The sequence below is a fragment of the Netta rufina genome (genome assembly GCF_964035555.1).
Source record: "Netta rufina genome assembly, chromosome: 19".
NCBI classification, from domain to species: Eukaryota; Metazoa; Chordata; class Aves; order Anseriformes; family Anatidae; genus Netta; species Netta rufina.
In genome coordinates this window covers 1,402,570-1,418,337 of record NC_140143.1, presented here as the reverse complement: position 1 = coordinate 1,418,337, position 15,768 = coordinate 1,402,570, and the positions used below count along the sequence as shown (strand labels likewise).

Below are 15,768 nucleotides of genomic sequence, written 5' to 3'. Positions count from 1 at the left end.
AGCTTGGCACTGCCGGCCCTTGGCAGGAGCCGGCCTGGCTGGAGGGGCACAGCCCGCAGCCAGATCCGGGCAGCAGGAGCTCGCCGCTTCCCCCGCTGCGATGGGCAGATAAAGCACGGCCACGGGCACCGAGAGGAGGCCGGGCTGGCACAGCTCCCGCGGGGCCAGGGCTGCAGCGAGGACAGAAAAAGCAAGACAGGGGCCGGGGGTGACAGCAGGACAGGGGTCGGGGGTGGCAGCGGCACAAACAAACCCCATCCCTGCACCAAACCTCGTGCCGAACGCAACCCCACCACCACCACCCCCCTCCAGGGACTCAGGCCACTGCTGTCACTACAATTTCCTTTTATTCTCTGCATTTTTACATACACGGTATAAAACCCTCCTCTTCCACCCGCCTGCAGCAGCCAGACCGGCCCCAAGGCTGCAGCCACCAGCTCGGGGGCTCAGCCCAGCCCAGGGGGGTCCCGGGTACCCCTCCTGTAGGGACAGGCACCGGTGGCCCCAGCACAACTGGGAGCACGGAGGGTGGCTGGCCACAAAAATGCTGGGATGGATCCATCCACCAGACAGATGGGGAGTGAACCCCCATGGCAGCACGAGGCTGGAGGCTCTCGGACTGCCCAAAGTCCCAAAAAAAACAGGAGCTGGAGCTGCCTGCGGTCCTGGAGCCCTCCGCACGCTGCAGAGCTCCGAGCTCCAGAGCCAAGTCCTTCCCCGCAGGAAATTTCCCCTCCGTTAAAAAAAAAAAAAAAAACAAAAACAAAACAACAAAAGCAGGAGTAAAGAAAGTTAGGTACAAATCAGAGAGCAGTAAAAACTGTACGGCAGGAAAAAAAAAATATACATATATTACGAGGGGCTACAACTTCGAAGCCTCGTCTTGTTTGATCCTATTGCTTTACATAGTGGGGTGGGGGGAGGAAAAAGCGCTAGCATCCGAAGTCCAACAGAAAGAACCAAGATCGAGTCTGCTTCCCTCTCCGGGGCTGTGCTGGAGTTTTCCTGGGGGTGGGGAGCCAGCGGGGAGCCCCGGGAGCGAGCGCTGTCCTGCTGCCGCACGGCCACCCCGGGACGGGCACCGGGACACCGGGAGGGGAGAGGAAAGGGGCGAGGAGCTCAGTCCACCCCCGGTGCCGTCGATTCCAGCATCGGGTTCTCCGTCCCCGTGTCCAAGCAACCGTAAATGAGAACCAGACCCCTTGGCTCGGCCGCCCGCCTTATACCCTGATCTCGTCGTCGTCTTCGTCGGCGAACGAGAACTCCTTGTCGGGGCGCTTCGGGGGGCCCCGCTGGCTCTGTGCTCCCGGGAGGGGGCTGCGCTCCTCCGGCCCCGAGGCGCAGCTGGACGCCGAGCTGCTGTCCCTGGGGCCGCGGGACACGCTGCGGGACGGGCTCTGGCTCTGCGAGGCCACCGGGGAGCCGGGCAGGGCGGCCGCCACCTCCTCGCGGCTCTCCTCCGCCTCGGGGTCTTCGTCCTGCTCCCACTGCTCCTTATCCATGATGCTCAGGACGTCGCCCAGCATGGAGGGCCCCAGGTCGATGTGGAAGGACATGATGGACTCGGCGTGCTTCATGCCCGCCCCGCTCTTGGCCACCACGACGGGCAGCTCCGTGATGTCCCCGAAGTCGCGCTCGTCCAAGCTGGGGCTGAGCGGCCCGGCGGCCGCCCCGTTGAGGCGCTGCTGCTCTTCGGGGCTCATCTCCTCCGGCAGCTTCTTGACGGGGCTGGAGGAGAGGCTTTTGGGCAGCTGCCCCGCGCTCCTGTCCACCTCCTTCTCATTGAGCTGGGGCAGGGACACGGCATTCTTCACGAAGAGCGCCGAGTCCCGCAGCGAGCCCAGCATGTCGCGCCGGTCACCCCGCGTCACCGACTGCGAGCGCTTGCTGCTGCGGAAGCGGCGGGACAGGAGGCTGGGTTTGGAGGCTCCCTGCTCCTCGCCCGCCTCCGGCCCGGGCTCCCCGGCTTTGCTGGTGAGGAAAGAGGTGTCCCCGAAGGCGTCCCCGGCCCGGCCCACGTGCATGGTGTGCCGAAAGTCCCCCAGCGGCGCGCTGATCATCTCGGCCGTCAGGTCGGCCCGCGAGCGCCGCTTGGAGTGGGCCGAGTTGGAGACGAGCTGCTTGAGGATGGGCATGGTCCCGGCGGGGTGGCCGAGGGGATGGCAGGCGTCCTGCGGGCCCGTGCTCACGGTGCTCACGGTGCTCAGGTCTCCTGCTCCGCGTCCAGGCTCCCAGGAGGTGTCACGGATGGGTCACTGCTAGGGGACGAGAGAGGGACGCGGTCAGGCCTCGAGGACAGCGATGGGCACGGAGCTACTGACAGCAGCCCTCACCCTGCCAGGCTGAAAAACGCAACCCCGTGCCTGCAAACGGCTTGGTGCCCTGGGGAAAAGCATCTGCTGCTCCATATGGGGCGGTGCCACAACGGGGACAGGTCCCCAGACCCCTCCATGAGTCCCCACATCCCGCTCGGTCCCCAAGTGCCAAGTCCCCGACCACAGAGCAGAGGCAGAAGGGCTGCAGCAGGATGGTCCCCGAGCCACATGAGCATGACACTGCAGCCCCACAGCGTCCCCTCGCCCTGTCCCACAGTGACCCACGAGTGGGGACACCCAGTGCTGCGGCCTCACTCGCACCCAGGTCTCCCTTCCCCTCCTGGAAGGAACAAAAGCGCTTTGTGGCTGCTTTGGGGACAGAGCTGGGACAGCAAACGTGGCCTGGCCACAGGGCTCTGCATCACAGCACGGATGGGGACAGCAGTGCCACATCCCACCCTGCACCGTGGACCCCCCCCAAACCCCTCCTGCTCCCCAAAACGCACGAGCTGACCCTCACAGCAGCCGGATCCGCGGTGGCACGCCGAGCGATCCCGCTGCGCCTCGGGGACGGACACAAAGAGGGGCACCGAGGGCACCCCCTGCCCCCTCCCCACACAGCCCCAGCCCCCCGGAGAGGGGCACGGCAGCGCTTGGAGCCACAGGCTGAGAAGATGCCTGGGATTTCTTTTTTTTTTTCTTTTTTTTTTTAATTGAAAGAAAGCGGGGAGGAGCAGCCGCCAGGAGGAATTGGAAACAGACGGCAGGAAGTGTGTGAGGAGGGCGTAGAGCCCCCGGGAGGCACCGCCGGGCCAGCGGCGAGCCGAGGGGAGCAGCACGGGGAGTGGGGACGGCTCCTGCGTCCTCACACACCTGGGACATGGGGACACGGGGACACAGCCTTGGTGCTGCCCCCGAGCACCCCAAAGCCCCCCCCCACGGTGCCGAGCCCACGCGTGCCGGGTTCCTGCGCCCACCCTCGCTGCACTGTCCCATGCACGGCCACCTCATCGTCACCGCCGTGACTCAGGGGTGACAATTCACAGCACAGATGACAAAGGGCCCCCCCCTTGTTCCTCTTTCCCACAGCCCGGCGGCACGACGGCCACCTCCGGCCCCCAGTGCCACCAGCCCAGCCCCGGTGGCCCCGCAGGAGGGGACAAGGACGGCGTCACCACGTCCCCCCCGTGGCGTCAGGCAGCCCCAGGTGGTCCGGGGAGGGGCTGCCGGGGAGGAAGAGCTCGGGGAGGAAGAGCTCGCAGCCTCCTGCTTCCTCCCCCCCTTCGGGCACCGCCGGCGACACCACGGCCCCGTGACGCTCACGGGGAAGGGGACAGCGTCTGGAAGCATGGTCCCTGCACCAGCCAGCTACGTACCCGCTCAGCCAGACACCCCCACGGCCGCAGCATCTGCCCCCCAGGAGCTGCCCCCGCCACGCACGGATTTCCCCTGCCACGCAGCCGAGCCGGTCCCGTGTGGGCAGGACGGACTCTGACCCCACGCGGGTGCAAAGTCCCAGCGCCCAGCCCCTTTCTCGCCCAGCCCCATTGCGCCCAGCCCCTGCTCGGGGCCACCACGCTCCACGGCACCTCCTGGGGGCTGTGGGGCCACGATGATCCGGGGGGGAGCTTGAAGGAGACACCCCCGGAGCACGGCAGGGCGCAAGCAGGGCGCAGCAGCCGCTCTGCCGCATCCCATCGCCTTCTCATCGTGCAACCACCCCAAAAGAAGCACCGGTGAGCTCCTTCCTCCCCTTCCCTCCCCAAATTTGTATGCGGAGGCAGCTCACGGGGCTGCCAGCGGCTGGCACAGGCCGGGTGCGTGTGCGTGGCACCGGCGTTTTCCCTCGGCACGGTCTCCTTCCAGGCCAGCATTCCTGCAGCCTTTTGGTTTTACATAAAACAAACACTCCCGGCAAGCTCCCCAGCTGGGCCAGGCAACTGCGCTGCTGATTTAGGCCATCTGGGGACTGTCCCTCCCCTCGTATTTAGATTTCGGGGCCAAGTTCAGCATTTGTGAGATACTTTGCAAGCCTCGGTGAAGGGGCCACCGGGAGGTTCGAGCGTTACCGGTGCGGGCCAGGAGCTCTCCATCAGCCTCCAAACAAGCTGCGTCCCCCCTCGAGCCTCCTGCCCACGAAACCTCCTCGTGATGGACAAAATCTCCCTTGGCTCTTCGCTCCCGGCCTCCCCAAAATGTTCCCCAAAAGGTGACGGGGGAGCAGATGCCCCCGCTGGCCCCGTGCAGCCCAGGGGGGGCGGCACACAGAGCCCTTTTCTCCTGCTCCCGCTCGGGGCGAGGAGCTGATCCTGTGACATCCACGCTGCAGAAGCTCTCACAAAGGAAACCGGAGCAGCTTCACCCGCGGCTGGGCACCAGGGATGGGCGCGAGCCCTAGCGGGGCGGTGGGGAGGGGGGATGGTTTGAAGGTTTTGCCTTCAAACCTGCAAGTTGGAGGGGAAAAGGGATAAAGCGAAGCGATAGGTCGCACCCTGCTTCATGCCTGCCTCCTCACCCTTTTGGGATTACGAGCTGCAAAGGGCGAGAGCCTCAGGTCCCCGATTTTCCCTACAAACGGGCGGCTTCCAGCAGCACCCCAGCCCCATCTCACCCCACTGAGCATCAGTCACCTCCTGGGGACCACAGGGGGGCAAAAAAGAGGACGGTGCGTGGGCACACGTTGGGGAAACACCGCTCCAGCCCTGCTCCCACACCCCCTGCCTCCGGCTCAGCCCGCTCACGAGCTGGGAGAGCCCTCCCGGCCGGCCCGGCCGGCTCCAAACGAGCCTTGGCTGTGCCGACGCCACGGGCAGCACCCTGCAGCCCAGAGATCAGAGGATGCTCCCCGGCCTGCCGCGAGCTGGGGCAGCCCCAGACCGGTCCGGGCCCCCCCCGAGAAGCCCCAGGGCAGGGAGGAAACGCTCAGCCCAGCTCCCCAGGGCTCCGGCCCCCCGCCCCGGGCGGCCGTGTCTTGCGCAGCCCTTTGATGTCGCTGCCTGGCAGGCGGCTGCCAGAGACGTTTCACAGCTCACGCCCTGCCACCTCCGGTCCCAGGATCCCAGGAGGGGACCAGCCCGATGTCACACCCTGGCGTCGGGGCTCTCCGGGGAGCCTGGGGGCAGACGGTCGTGGTGGCGCCCGGTGAGCGCCTCCGCTCCGGTCCCGTCCGCCAGCACCGTGGGATGCACGGAGGAGGCCCCGGTGCCACTGGAAGAGGAAAAACAGCCGGCAGCAAGAAGCAGAGCCTGGGAGGAGAAGCTGGGCTCTGGCCGGAGAGCTATCAGCACGCAGATCAGAGCTGACCCGGGGAAGGCGCTGCCCCAGCGCCAAAAGCGGAGCAGCGATTCCCCCGGGGGAGCGCTGCCGACCGAGAGCTATCCAGAGTTCAGCTCTAACTATTGGCAGGACGCGCCAGAACACGCAGAGAGGATCATAAATCCTCCTGCCGTGGGGCGGCCGAGGGCACGGAGGGGACGTTTCCGGGGGGAGAGGTTATCTCTCCTCGCTGGCCTCTCTCCGTCTCGCAGCGGGGGCTGGCGGGGTCCGACAGGATACCGGGGCTTGCGCAGCCCTCCCGGCCTCCTCCAGGCTCCGAATTCCTGCGGTTTCGCTGGGCTGGACGGGAAGTAAACAGGCAGGGCTTCCCACGGCTCGCCCCGGCACCCTACCTGCTGGCAGGCACCCCGCAAGCCGGCCAGCTCGGGGCCCCACGGCCGCTGCCTGCGCTCAGACAAAAACCCAGGGAACAAAGGGAGGGAGAGGCGGCCGCGGTCAGCACAACGCTGCCGGCACCCGGGCTGCTCGGCGGTGCCACGGGGAGAGGGGGGAGCCCCGCCACCGTCACCTCGTGCCAGGGCACAGAGGTGACAGCTGCCCCGTGCTCCCGGGGTTGGGGCCAGCCTCGCTGTCCCCACCCAGCAGCACCCAAAGTGGCCGAACTCGTGGCTCAGCCTCAGCTGGATTCGCTCCACGGTCTCCGAGGGAGCGGCGGCCAACACGGATCTGTTTACCGTGCGTCCCGCTGGGGAGCCAGCCCTGGCTCGGGGTGCTGAGACCCACGCTCTGCTCGCTCCCCGGCACCTAATGAGCCCGGTCCCCCTCTAACACCCTCCCCAATCTATAGGTTCGGCGCTTGGAAACATCCGTAGGGCGTGCTGCCACTGCTGGGGTCACGCCAGGGCAGCGCGGGCTCGTGGCCAGCAGCTCCACCAACCTGCCCAGCCCGGTGCCACCGGTGCCACACCACGACGGGCTCACAAACCCCGTGCCCTCAAAGCCCCGAGGTGCCCGCATGCGTCCCCCGGGGGGTGCAGAGCGTGGTGGAGGGCAGGCCGGGATTTCGGGGAAGCCGTGTCCCCATCCCAGGAAGGGCTGGACGGGGATTTCGGGCGGCTCTGACTCAGCACCCGCCTTCGCCCGGTCCTGGCGAGCCCGAGGGGTGCTGCTGGAGCCGCTCCAGTTTGGGGAGGATCGACCCGAGTGGGACAGGCCGCGGGGATGCGCTCGGGACCCCGATCCCCGGGCACCCCGGGGTTGGCACCGCGCACCCCGGGGTTGGCACCGGGCACCCCGGGTGGGGCGAGCCGGTGCCCCGGGCTGGGCAAACACGGCCCGGAGGTGCCGCATCCTGTTAACTCCTTCAGCAGCACCGATCCCGGCCCGGTGCCGGACCTGGGGCTAGGGGCAACCCCGGGGACCCCACCCGCGCCCCCCCAGCTCCTCGCCCCCCTCGGTGGGTTGCTGTCTGCACCGGGAACCGGGGGCACCGGGGCGCTGCCTGCGCCGCGCCCCCCTCGTCCCCAGCCGTTCACGGAGCCCCGTGAGCGCTGCGCCCCCCCCTCGAGCCCCCTCCCCAAACCGGGACCGGTCCCGGGAGCTCCCCAACTACCCCAACCTTAGCCCGGAACGGTCCCTCCCGGTGCCAACCCCGGTCCCGCCGCGCCTCGTCCCCACCCCGGACAATAGCCAGGGCCCGGCGAGCTCCTCCCGAGCCGTGCCAAACCGTGCCGAGCCCCCCCCCTCCCTTACCTACGCGGTGGCGCCCCTCTCCCAGCCCATGGCCGTGCCGAGCCGAGCCCCCCGGTGCCGTTCCCAGCCGTGCCGAGCCAGCCCCGGAGCGAAACCGAGCCCCCCCCCCCCCCCGCTCCACTACCGCCGCCACGAACATGATGTCATCGCCCCGCCCGAGCCAATAGGGGGGCGCCACGTCACGGGGCAGCTCCCCCCCCCTCCATTCAAACCCGAGGGGGCCGGGGGGGGGCAGTCCCGGGGCCGGGCGCGCCCCGTTTTTTTGGGGGGTGATGGATAACCGGGGGCCCCCGTTGCGCACCCCAATGATGGGGACCGCCAGGGTGCGCGGGGGCACGGGGCGCATCCCCACGGGGGGGGGCTGAAGGGTCGGCACCCCCAAACCTGGCAGTGGGTGGGGGCTGCCTGCACCCCCCCTCGCAGAGGGAATGGGGTTGAGGAGCTCGTGTGGGCAGCCGCAATTAATTAGGGGAATTAATTAAGCCGGACTGAGCGGCCAAGGGGCTCAGCGTTGGGGAGCAACTGTGACCCCCCCACCCCACTCATCCCCATTGCCCCCAGCTCCCCCCTGTCCCTGGGTAGCCCCAGACCCCCCCGGTGGTCCCAGGCCTGGTGCAGGGGGGGGACCATGGGGACCCCCAGGCTGGAGGGGGAAGGCTTGGGGGTGCGAGGGGTGGGTGGGGGGCACCCTGGAGAGCCGAGAGCAGGGGCTGGGGGCTGCAGGGCCCCCGGGGGAGGCTGAGGTGAGAGCTCTGTGGGCGAGGAGGGGCGGGAGGCACGAGGTTATCCCACATCTGCCTAATGCAGCGTTCCTTGCATATTCCCAAGCGTCTGGCGCCTCTGGGTGCAGCCGGGCTGCTGCGTAAAGGGGTGGCGAGTGGGAACCTCGGCCCCAAATGCCGTGGCCCTACATGCCCGGGGGCTCTGGTACCAGGGCGCAGAAGCTGCTGGTGCCACCAGTGCGAGGAGAAACCCATGTGCAGGGTGTCTCCGTGCCCTGCCACCCTGCTGCGTGGGCTTGGTGGCACCAACCCCACATCTGGGTACAGCCCCTGGGTGCCCAGCGCCACCACCTGAGCCCCCTCCTGCTCCCAGGAAGGTCCTGGGCCGTGCTGCAGCCTCGGTTCACATCGCTGCCATTTCCATAGCCGGTTTGGTTGCCAAATTTTCCTTGCCCTGCTTTGCATAGGGGAAACTGAGGCAGGGCGCAAAGCGCTGGGCCGAACCACCACCCCTGGATGTGCTTTTTTTTTGGGGTCGGGGGTAGATGTGGGAAGGGAGGCTCCATCCCAGAGCTCTCCCCCTTCGCCCCGAGCCACCCCACGCCTCGTTATCTGACAGCTCAGCGCTACCAGCCCAGCTCAGATCAGAGGGGGAGGCCTTGCACGGCCGGGCGCTGCGCACCTCACCTGATGCTGTCACGGGAGCAGCGCGCCGGGTGAGACAGCGCAGTCGGGAGGAATTAAAATCAGCCGCCTGGCGGGGAGACAGCGCTGCCGGGGACGACTCCCGTGGGCTGGGAAGAGCAGGCACCCACTCAACCCGAAAAACTGCCTGCCAGAGCTGGGCCCTGCTCCTCTGCGCACCGGCTCCGGCCCCGCAGAGCCCCGGGGGCTGGATGAGGTCCCCCCAGGGAGGTGCTCGGAGGCTGGGGAGTGGGGTTGGTTGGGTGGTTACGACCCTCCCCGAACCCCGCCGCTGTTTTTTTTTCGCTCATCTCAGCAACTTTTGAAAGCAGAGTTAATAGAAATAAATAAATTGTGAAGCACTTTGAAAAGCCAGGGAAAACGTGCCCGGGTTTCCCAGCAGCCCGCTCCCCTCCTCCCCAGCCAGCTCCTGCCAGCTTTGGCTACTGCTGCTGCTGCTGCTGGCTTGGCCACTTAGGAGATGCTTCTGGGAACGCCGGGCACTTTCCCCCAAGCCCTGGAGCTGCAGTGGGGTGTGGGGATCACTGGGCAGGCAGCCAGGGTGCTGGGAGTGGGGCACAGCCCCCCAGATCCCCAAATCCCCCCAGCCCCAGGGCTTGTGTTGGCGCTGGCCGTGGCCAGAAGCCTCCCCAACAGCCCCCAGCACCCCACAGACAGCAGCTCGCGCTAGAAATATGGGATTTCACCCCTTCCCCCTGCCGTTCAGCTGGGCTTGTGTGGTTATCCACCCCCCCGGCACGACTGCGCCGCCCGCTCACCGCCGGCGCCTCGGCACCCGCAGGTACCCGGGCGAGCGCCGGGGCAGGGTGTGTGCAGGTCGGAGCCTGCCACGGGCAGGATTTCTCCTCTGTTCCCAGCAAGCACGGCCCCAGTGTGCTGGGATCGAGCTCACACAACCCCAATGCCCTCCCGGGACCCCCGGTGGCACCGCAGCCGGCACAGCCCCGTGCACTGGGGAGCCTCAGGGGGTGCACGGCGCGGTGGTGCTGAGCAGGGGGTGGTGGGGCTCTGAGGATGCGCTGAGCCCCGTGCCATCGCCAGGAGGGGCTGTCCCTGTCCCCACAGCCCACAAGGGAAAGGTGGAGAGCCCCAGCTCGGCCCCGGGAGCTGGCAGGGAACTGGGGGAATCGGGGAGGAAAAGGAGAGCCCAGGCTGCGGGCGGTTTCCCTTCCACCTCGCCGAGCATTTCTCCGAGCTCTAATTACACCTCCCTTCGGCTTAACCCGGAGAATAAAACGTTACCGCTTGGCTACAGCAACATCACGCCAGCTAAAAGAAAGGAATAAAAGTGAATCACGAAGGCTCAGCCTCGGCTTACGGGTCACAGCCCCGTTTCTGGCACACGAACACCTCCCCATCGCCTCCCTGCCCTGGGGTGTAGCGAGCAGGTGCCACCCCGGAGCCACACGGCCAAATTTTGGGGTTTTGGCTTTTGCCCTCTGTCCCCCTTTGGCTGGCCCAGCCCTGATAAGCTCGTGGTGCTCAACCTTGGCAGCCCGCAGGCCCCTGCTGGGGATTTTATCAAGGCCAGCGTGGTGCCGAGAGCTCGTGCTGGCTGCAGCAGCCGGCTGGGTCGTGTCTGTGCCACGGGGAAACTGAGGCAGGGCAGGGGGACGCGAGGTGCTAACGCCACTGGCACCCACACCCAGCCCAAATCTGCAGCGCCCGCACCGTGCTTTGCCCCCTGTGCAGCTCCTCCCTCATCCCCTGACACCCAGGGGGGTGACAGGCACTGAAACCCCATTGTTTCACCCCAAATTCCCCCCCAGGCTCTCGGCCAGCCTGGTGGCAGGGGCTGGCTGCAAGAAACACGGGGTCCCCTCCCTCCGGCGACCCCTTTTCCCCCAGGCACCGACCCCACCGCTCTGGGCTGGCACCCTACAGCGGTCCGGCCGCTGCAGGACAGACGGACACGTCCCCACAGGTGACAGAGGGCAGAGGGGCTGGGCTCATCCTCAGGCTCTTTATTGGCATCTCCCTCGGCTCGCCCCGGGCGCCGCGGCCCCGCCGGCTGGTGCCCGGCTCTCCGGTAGGCACTGCGGGTGTTTTGCTGTGCAGAGACCCCAGAAACCCCCCCCCCTCTTCACGTCCCTGGAGCTCCCCCAGGCATCGCTCCCCCCTGCGTGCCCCTGGCTCCAAAGGGAATTGAAATAAAACCAGCCCCAAAGCCCCGGGAAGGCGGGGGGGTGGCCGCGGTCACCGTGCCACCCCCAGCGAGTCCTCTCCAGAGCCCCTGGGTGCAAATCCGAGGGGACGTCAGCACCACTTGCACCTCTCGGGGCTCCCCTGGGGGGGTGGCGTGTTGACGAGAGGAATTAATTATCCACACGGGTCCTGGCTCCTTCCCCAAAGGGTCCGGGTTGGGGGCTCCCCCTCCAGAGGCTTTCAAGCCCCTCGCCCCCCGCAGTCATCCTCTGTGTCACCACCCAGCCCCGTGGCCCCCCGAGCAGAGGGGCCGGGGTTTGGCACGGCGAGGGGCCCCCAGCGCCCCCAGGGCTTGGAGCTGCCGGCCCCGAGTCCTGCCGAAGAGGCTGGAACGCAGAAAGCTTTGGCCAAAAGACGAGCTGGGGCTTTGCTCCCCAGCCCAGCACAGTCACCCAGCGTCCTGCTCCGAATTCTGCCGAGAAAAGGAAAAAGCCCAAGCTCCAGCCTGTGCCCACGGCAGCCAGGAGCCCTGGGACCCTCAGCATCCTCCTCCTCTTCCCCCCCTCGTCGCTTTTTTTCTTGATTCCTTGGGGCTTTTTTTTTTTTTTTTGTATTTTTTTCCTGTATTCTTTTTTTTTCCTCACTCCTTTCTTTCCGCTTCTCTTCCAAAAAAAAAAAAAAAAAATCAAACGAAAGAGGAAAATCCGGCGATGGGGGCTCTGGAGCCGGGGGCCAGGCTGCTGGGCGGGCGGTAGAGGGTGCCGGGCTGGCTGGTGGGGGGGTTGCCGGGGGTCTGGGGGGTGGGAGTCCTGCTGGTTTTGGGGCGGAAGAGGCTGCCCTGCTGGGTGGAGGTGCTGGTGGAGAGGGGCGCGTGGTCGGGCTCCCCGGAGTCGCTCTCGGTGTAGCTGTACGCCTGCGCCCGCGAGATCCCCTTCTGCTGCCGCCGCCACGAGTTGTAGTAGGTGGGGTCGCTGATGTAGTGGTTGACGAAGGAGTGGGCTTTCTGGTGGCCCGGGTCCACCTCGTACTCGCTGTCGCTGCCCTAAAGGGATGGGGACAGGGGGAGAGTGGGGTAAGGGGCACAGCTCACCGGCCCCAGAAGCGGGGAGAGGGCTCCCGGCACCAGCAGCCCCAAAAAGGAGGGGGGTTGGGGGATGTGATAGGTGCCGGGGTGTTGCTGCCTTTTTGTTAAAGCAAAGTAAAAACCTCCCGTGAAAATAAAGGGAAACAGAACCTGCCCCAAAAATAAAGCAGGATAAAACCTCTCCAAAAAATAAAGCAGGATAAAACCTCCCCCAAAAATAAAGCACAACAAAACCTCCCCAAAAATTAAAGCAGAATAAAACCTCTCCAAAAAACAAAGCAAAATAAAACCTCCCATGAAAATACAGCAAAATAAAACCTCTCCAAAAAATAAAGCAAAACAAATCCTCCCCACAAAAGGGTTGCGTGGCCCTGGAGCCCCTAGGATGGCGGGGACTAGGGGTGGTAGGGGTGTAAGGGGTTGTAGGGTTAGGGCTTTTTTTAGGGTTTTTAGGGTTAGGGGGGTGAGGGTGGTGGGGAGGAGGGTGCTGGCGGGCGGCCCCCCCCCTGCCTCCAGCTCTGGGTAATTGGATTCAGCTTCTCCTGGGCGCGCACAAAGGGCCCATTGAGGGGCTGCGGGGAGGCAGCGCCGCGCCAGCTTTCAGCTCTCGCCGCTCCTCTCGGCTCCTCAAAAGACACTCGATCCCCGCTCAGGCAGGAGGGGAGCGGGGATCTGCTGCGCCACGGCGAAAAAAAAGCTGGCGCGGGAGGAGAAAAGGGGGGGCTGGGGGCCAATCTGCCTCCTGCTCGGGGACGGGGCTGTGCTGCGGGGACCCCCAGGACCTCGCCCCTGGTTTCAGCCTCCTCTTTTCAGCTGCTTCCCAGCATCCGGCCCCGGGGGCGATGCTCCGTGGGCTCCCCCAGGGGCTGGCTCCTGCCCGGGGGAGGACACAAAAGTGGCATTTTGTGGGGTTGGCAGAGCCACCGCCGTTGCCACCAGCGACCGGGCAGCGGGACAGTCCCCAACCCTCTGTCCTCTTGCTGGGGGGACCGTCCCCGTGCCGTCCCCTGCGGTGCCCACGGGCCGGGGGCTGTGCCAGCTTCCTGCTGGAGCCGTGCCACGAGGCCTCGGGGATGCTTCAATGCGGGAGGGGGCACGGGACTGGCAGTGCCGACCCCAAACGCACAGCGGGACCCGCGTGGGGCCGGGCAGAGAGCGTGGTGAGGCACTGGGGGGACCCCAGAAGCGTCCCTCCTGTCCCCCAGCCCCTCTGCTCCCCGTTTCCCCGTCCCCGTGCGCAGCCCCCGGGGGGGTACCTGGGAATCGGAGACCTCGGAGGGCTTCTCGGTCAGGCTGCTGCTCTCGGCGGGGATCAGGTCGTTGTATTTGGTGACGTCCTCGTCCGAGTAGTGCAGGCTGCCGGGGCTGGGCCGCGGCGGGGACCTCGGGGACAGGAGGGGGGTGCTCAGGGCAGGACCACCTCGGGGTCCTGCCAGACCCCGGGACCCCCCAGGGCCACCACCGCGGGGTGCCCCCGGCCACTCCGAGACCCCCTCCGGGACGCTGCGCGCCACCGGGATGGGCGCAAGGGCTGGAAAACGGCCTCGTGCCCGGGGAGGGGGCTGCGGGGAGGGGGTCCCTACCGGGTGTAGATGCCGTTCTTCCTGCAGAAGGAGTTTTTGACCGAGAGGCGCCGGTTGTTGAGCTCCAGGGCGGGGAAGCTGCCTTCGTCCAGGCTCACCATCTCGCCGTGGCTCAGGGCGTTCGCCTTGGAGCCGTTCCCTGCGGGACAGGGGCTCAGCCTCCCAGCACCTCCCCGAGACCCCCCAATGAGGGTGCTGTGACCCCAGCCCCTGCCCCAACACCTTGGGGGGCAGCAGGAGGGGCAGCGCCAGCGCTGGAGCTGGGGGTGGCACAGCCTGGGGACCCCCACGAGCCGTGGGGTCCCTCCGCGGCCCCGTGCCCGGTGCCACCAGCGTCGCCGCCAGCTCCCCGCTCTGTTTGCTTAACGAGGAGCCCTGGATTTTCCCCACAATTTGAGCCCTTGACACAGCTAAGAAAACAGAGCCGTGTTTGGCTAATCCCGCTGACCTCCGCCGAGCCCCTGCGCCGCCCTGCCTCCGCAGCTGACAGCGGGACAAGCCCCTTTATTTAATCCCTCGAGCTTCCAGCCCTCTCCGCGAAGCCTGCCGCATCCTCCTGGATCCACCAGGTCTCGGGAGGGGGCAGCCCCAAGGCAGGAGGGTTGGGCGCTGCTTGGGGCTCTCGCTGACCCATTTGGACCCCAAAAGCAGGCAGGGGTGCCCCGGAGAGGCTCTCCCCATGCCCCCCCAGCTTGCACCCCACAGGTCCAAGGATGCCCAGCGTGCTCCCTCCCCATCCCATGCGCATTTTGCTCCTCCTGCATCCCAGGCAGCCCCCCCCTGAGGTCCCCAAATGGGTGCCCACCCAGGCGCTCACCCGAGTCCGACTTCTTGGCGTACTTCTTGCTCTGCCCGCGGATGATGAGCACGAAGACGAGCAGGAGGATGAAGATGAGCCCCACCAGGGCGATGACCACCAGGAACCACCACTCCTCGTAGAAGGGGTTGGTTTTCTGGGCTGGGGCACACAGCAGGAAGGATCAGAGGAGAGGGGGGGGGCAAAGCAGTACGGATGGGGAGACCCCGAGGGATTTTGTGGGAACTGGGTCCGTGCGAGGGAGCTGCTTAGGTGGGGACGGCAGGAGGAGATGGCAGCCCCCCGGGACCCCCCAGTGCCCCCCCAGCAGCTACCTGAGACCGAGGGGGACGGCGTGCTGGGGGTCCCGTAGCCATAGTCGTTCACGGCGATGACACGGAAGTCGTAGCTGACCCCCTGCTTGAGGATGTCCATGCTGAAGGTGTAGGAGGTCACTTCCTTGGGAATGTCCTTGATGAGGATGTCCCAGAGCCCCTCGTCTGCAGGAGGGAAAGGGCTGGGGGGGGGGGGGTGGCAGCAGCCCTGCGGGGGGCTCCCCGGCACGAGGGGCTGCTCTCCCCTTCAAGCCATTCGGGGGACGTGCCCCTTCCCAGCCCCTCTCCCATTTTTCTCCCTGCTGGGATCGTGCCCTCTGCCATCTGCCCGGCTCCACCAGGCGCCGAGCTCTCGCTGCAGCATCATTAAAAAGCCAGAGCGAGGCGCGGGGCTGATTTATCACCTCCCTGCTCGTGACCCAGGGCCAGGCGGCGCCCCGTTAGCCATCAGGCGGGCTGTCGGTGCAGCAGGAGAAGGCATTAAAGCAGCTTGCAGGAGAAAGCACGGCTGTGCCCACCGGTTCCTGCTTGGGGACGGGGGCTCCTGTCCCCTCCCCATCTGTGGGACACCTCGGTGCCCCCTTGCTTGGCCCAGGGGACGTCAGCGCCTCCGTAACCGTGAGATCAGCAGCTCGCTGGGCCCTTTCCATCAGTCCTTTTATCAGCACCCTTGGGTTTTTATCAGCACCCTCGGGGCAGCCACGTGGCCAGCGCCGGGTCCTAATCCCTCACGCAGCCCCCCCCACTCAGCCGATGTTCCCTGCCTCGGTTTCCCCAAAAAACCGTCACGCCCCCGGCGGGCGCACGGAGCTGCGGTACCTGAAGGCCGAGCCTCGATGACGTATCTGGTGATGGGTCCCTGTCCTGGGTCCCCGCTCGACCAGTGGATGGTGATGGCCGAGCCGTAGCGGGAGATGAAGGGCTCACCGGGGGGGCCGGGGGCACCTGGGGACCCAGAGCAGAGCTGGTGGCACGGGGACACATCCCCACGGGACCCACATGGTCCTAGTGATCAGGAGCAGCACCGGGGGGGGGCTGTCCCCAACCACATCTCC

The 15,768-nt window shown here is 66.7% G+C and overlaps 2 protein-coding genes across 2 annotated transcripts in view; both read right to left on the bottom strand.

Annotated features, from left to right (window-relative positions):
• Positions 1-357: 357 nt before the first annotated feature.
• On the bottom strand, positions 358-7,432 carry CDC42EP4 (CDC42 effector protein 4). The gene is made up of 2 exons (XM_084298717.1): positions 7,344-7,432; positions 358-2,258 (listed from the first exon to the last, which is right to left on the bottom strand). Exon 2 carries the CDS (start codon positions 2,133-2,135, stop codon positions 1,221-1,223), a length of 915 nt encoding a protein of 304 aa, XP_084154843.1. The 5' UTR covers positions 2,136-2,258; positions 7,344-7,432; the 3' UTR covers positions 358-1,220.
• Positions 7,433-11,600: 4,168 nt separating this feature from the next.
• The window catches only part of SDK2 (sidekick cell adhesion molecule 2), a gene marked incomplete at both ends in the record, with an annotated part of 43,139 nt that continues 38,971 nt past the window's right edge, over positions 11,601-15,768 (bottom strand). Inside the window, 6 exons of the mRNA XM_084298319.1 lie at positions 11,601-11,957; positions 13,256-13,382; positions 13,583-13,721; positions 14,400-14,540; positions 14,714-14,878; positions 15,533-15,658. Of these exons, the coding sequence (XP_084154445.1) occupies positions 11,601-11,957; positions 13,256-13,382; positions 13,583-13,721; positions 14,400-14,540; positions 14,714-14,878; positions 15,533-15,658 (1,055 nt within the window). The remainder of the gene's footprint in view (positions 11,958-13,255; positions 13,383-13,582; positions 13,722-14,399; positions 14,541-14,713; positions 14,879-15,532; positions 15,659-15,768) is intronic.

What these genes read in the sequence shown, in the direction of transcription:
- CDC42EP4 (XM_084298717.1), bottom strand. Translation starts at nt 2,135, where the DNA reads ATGCCCATCCTCAAGCAGCTCGTCTCCAACTCGGCCCACTCCAAGCGG.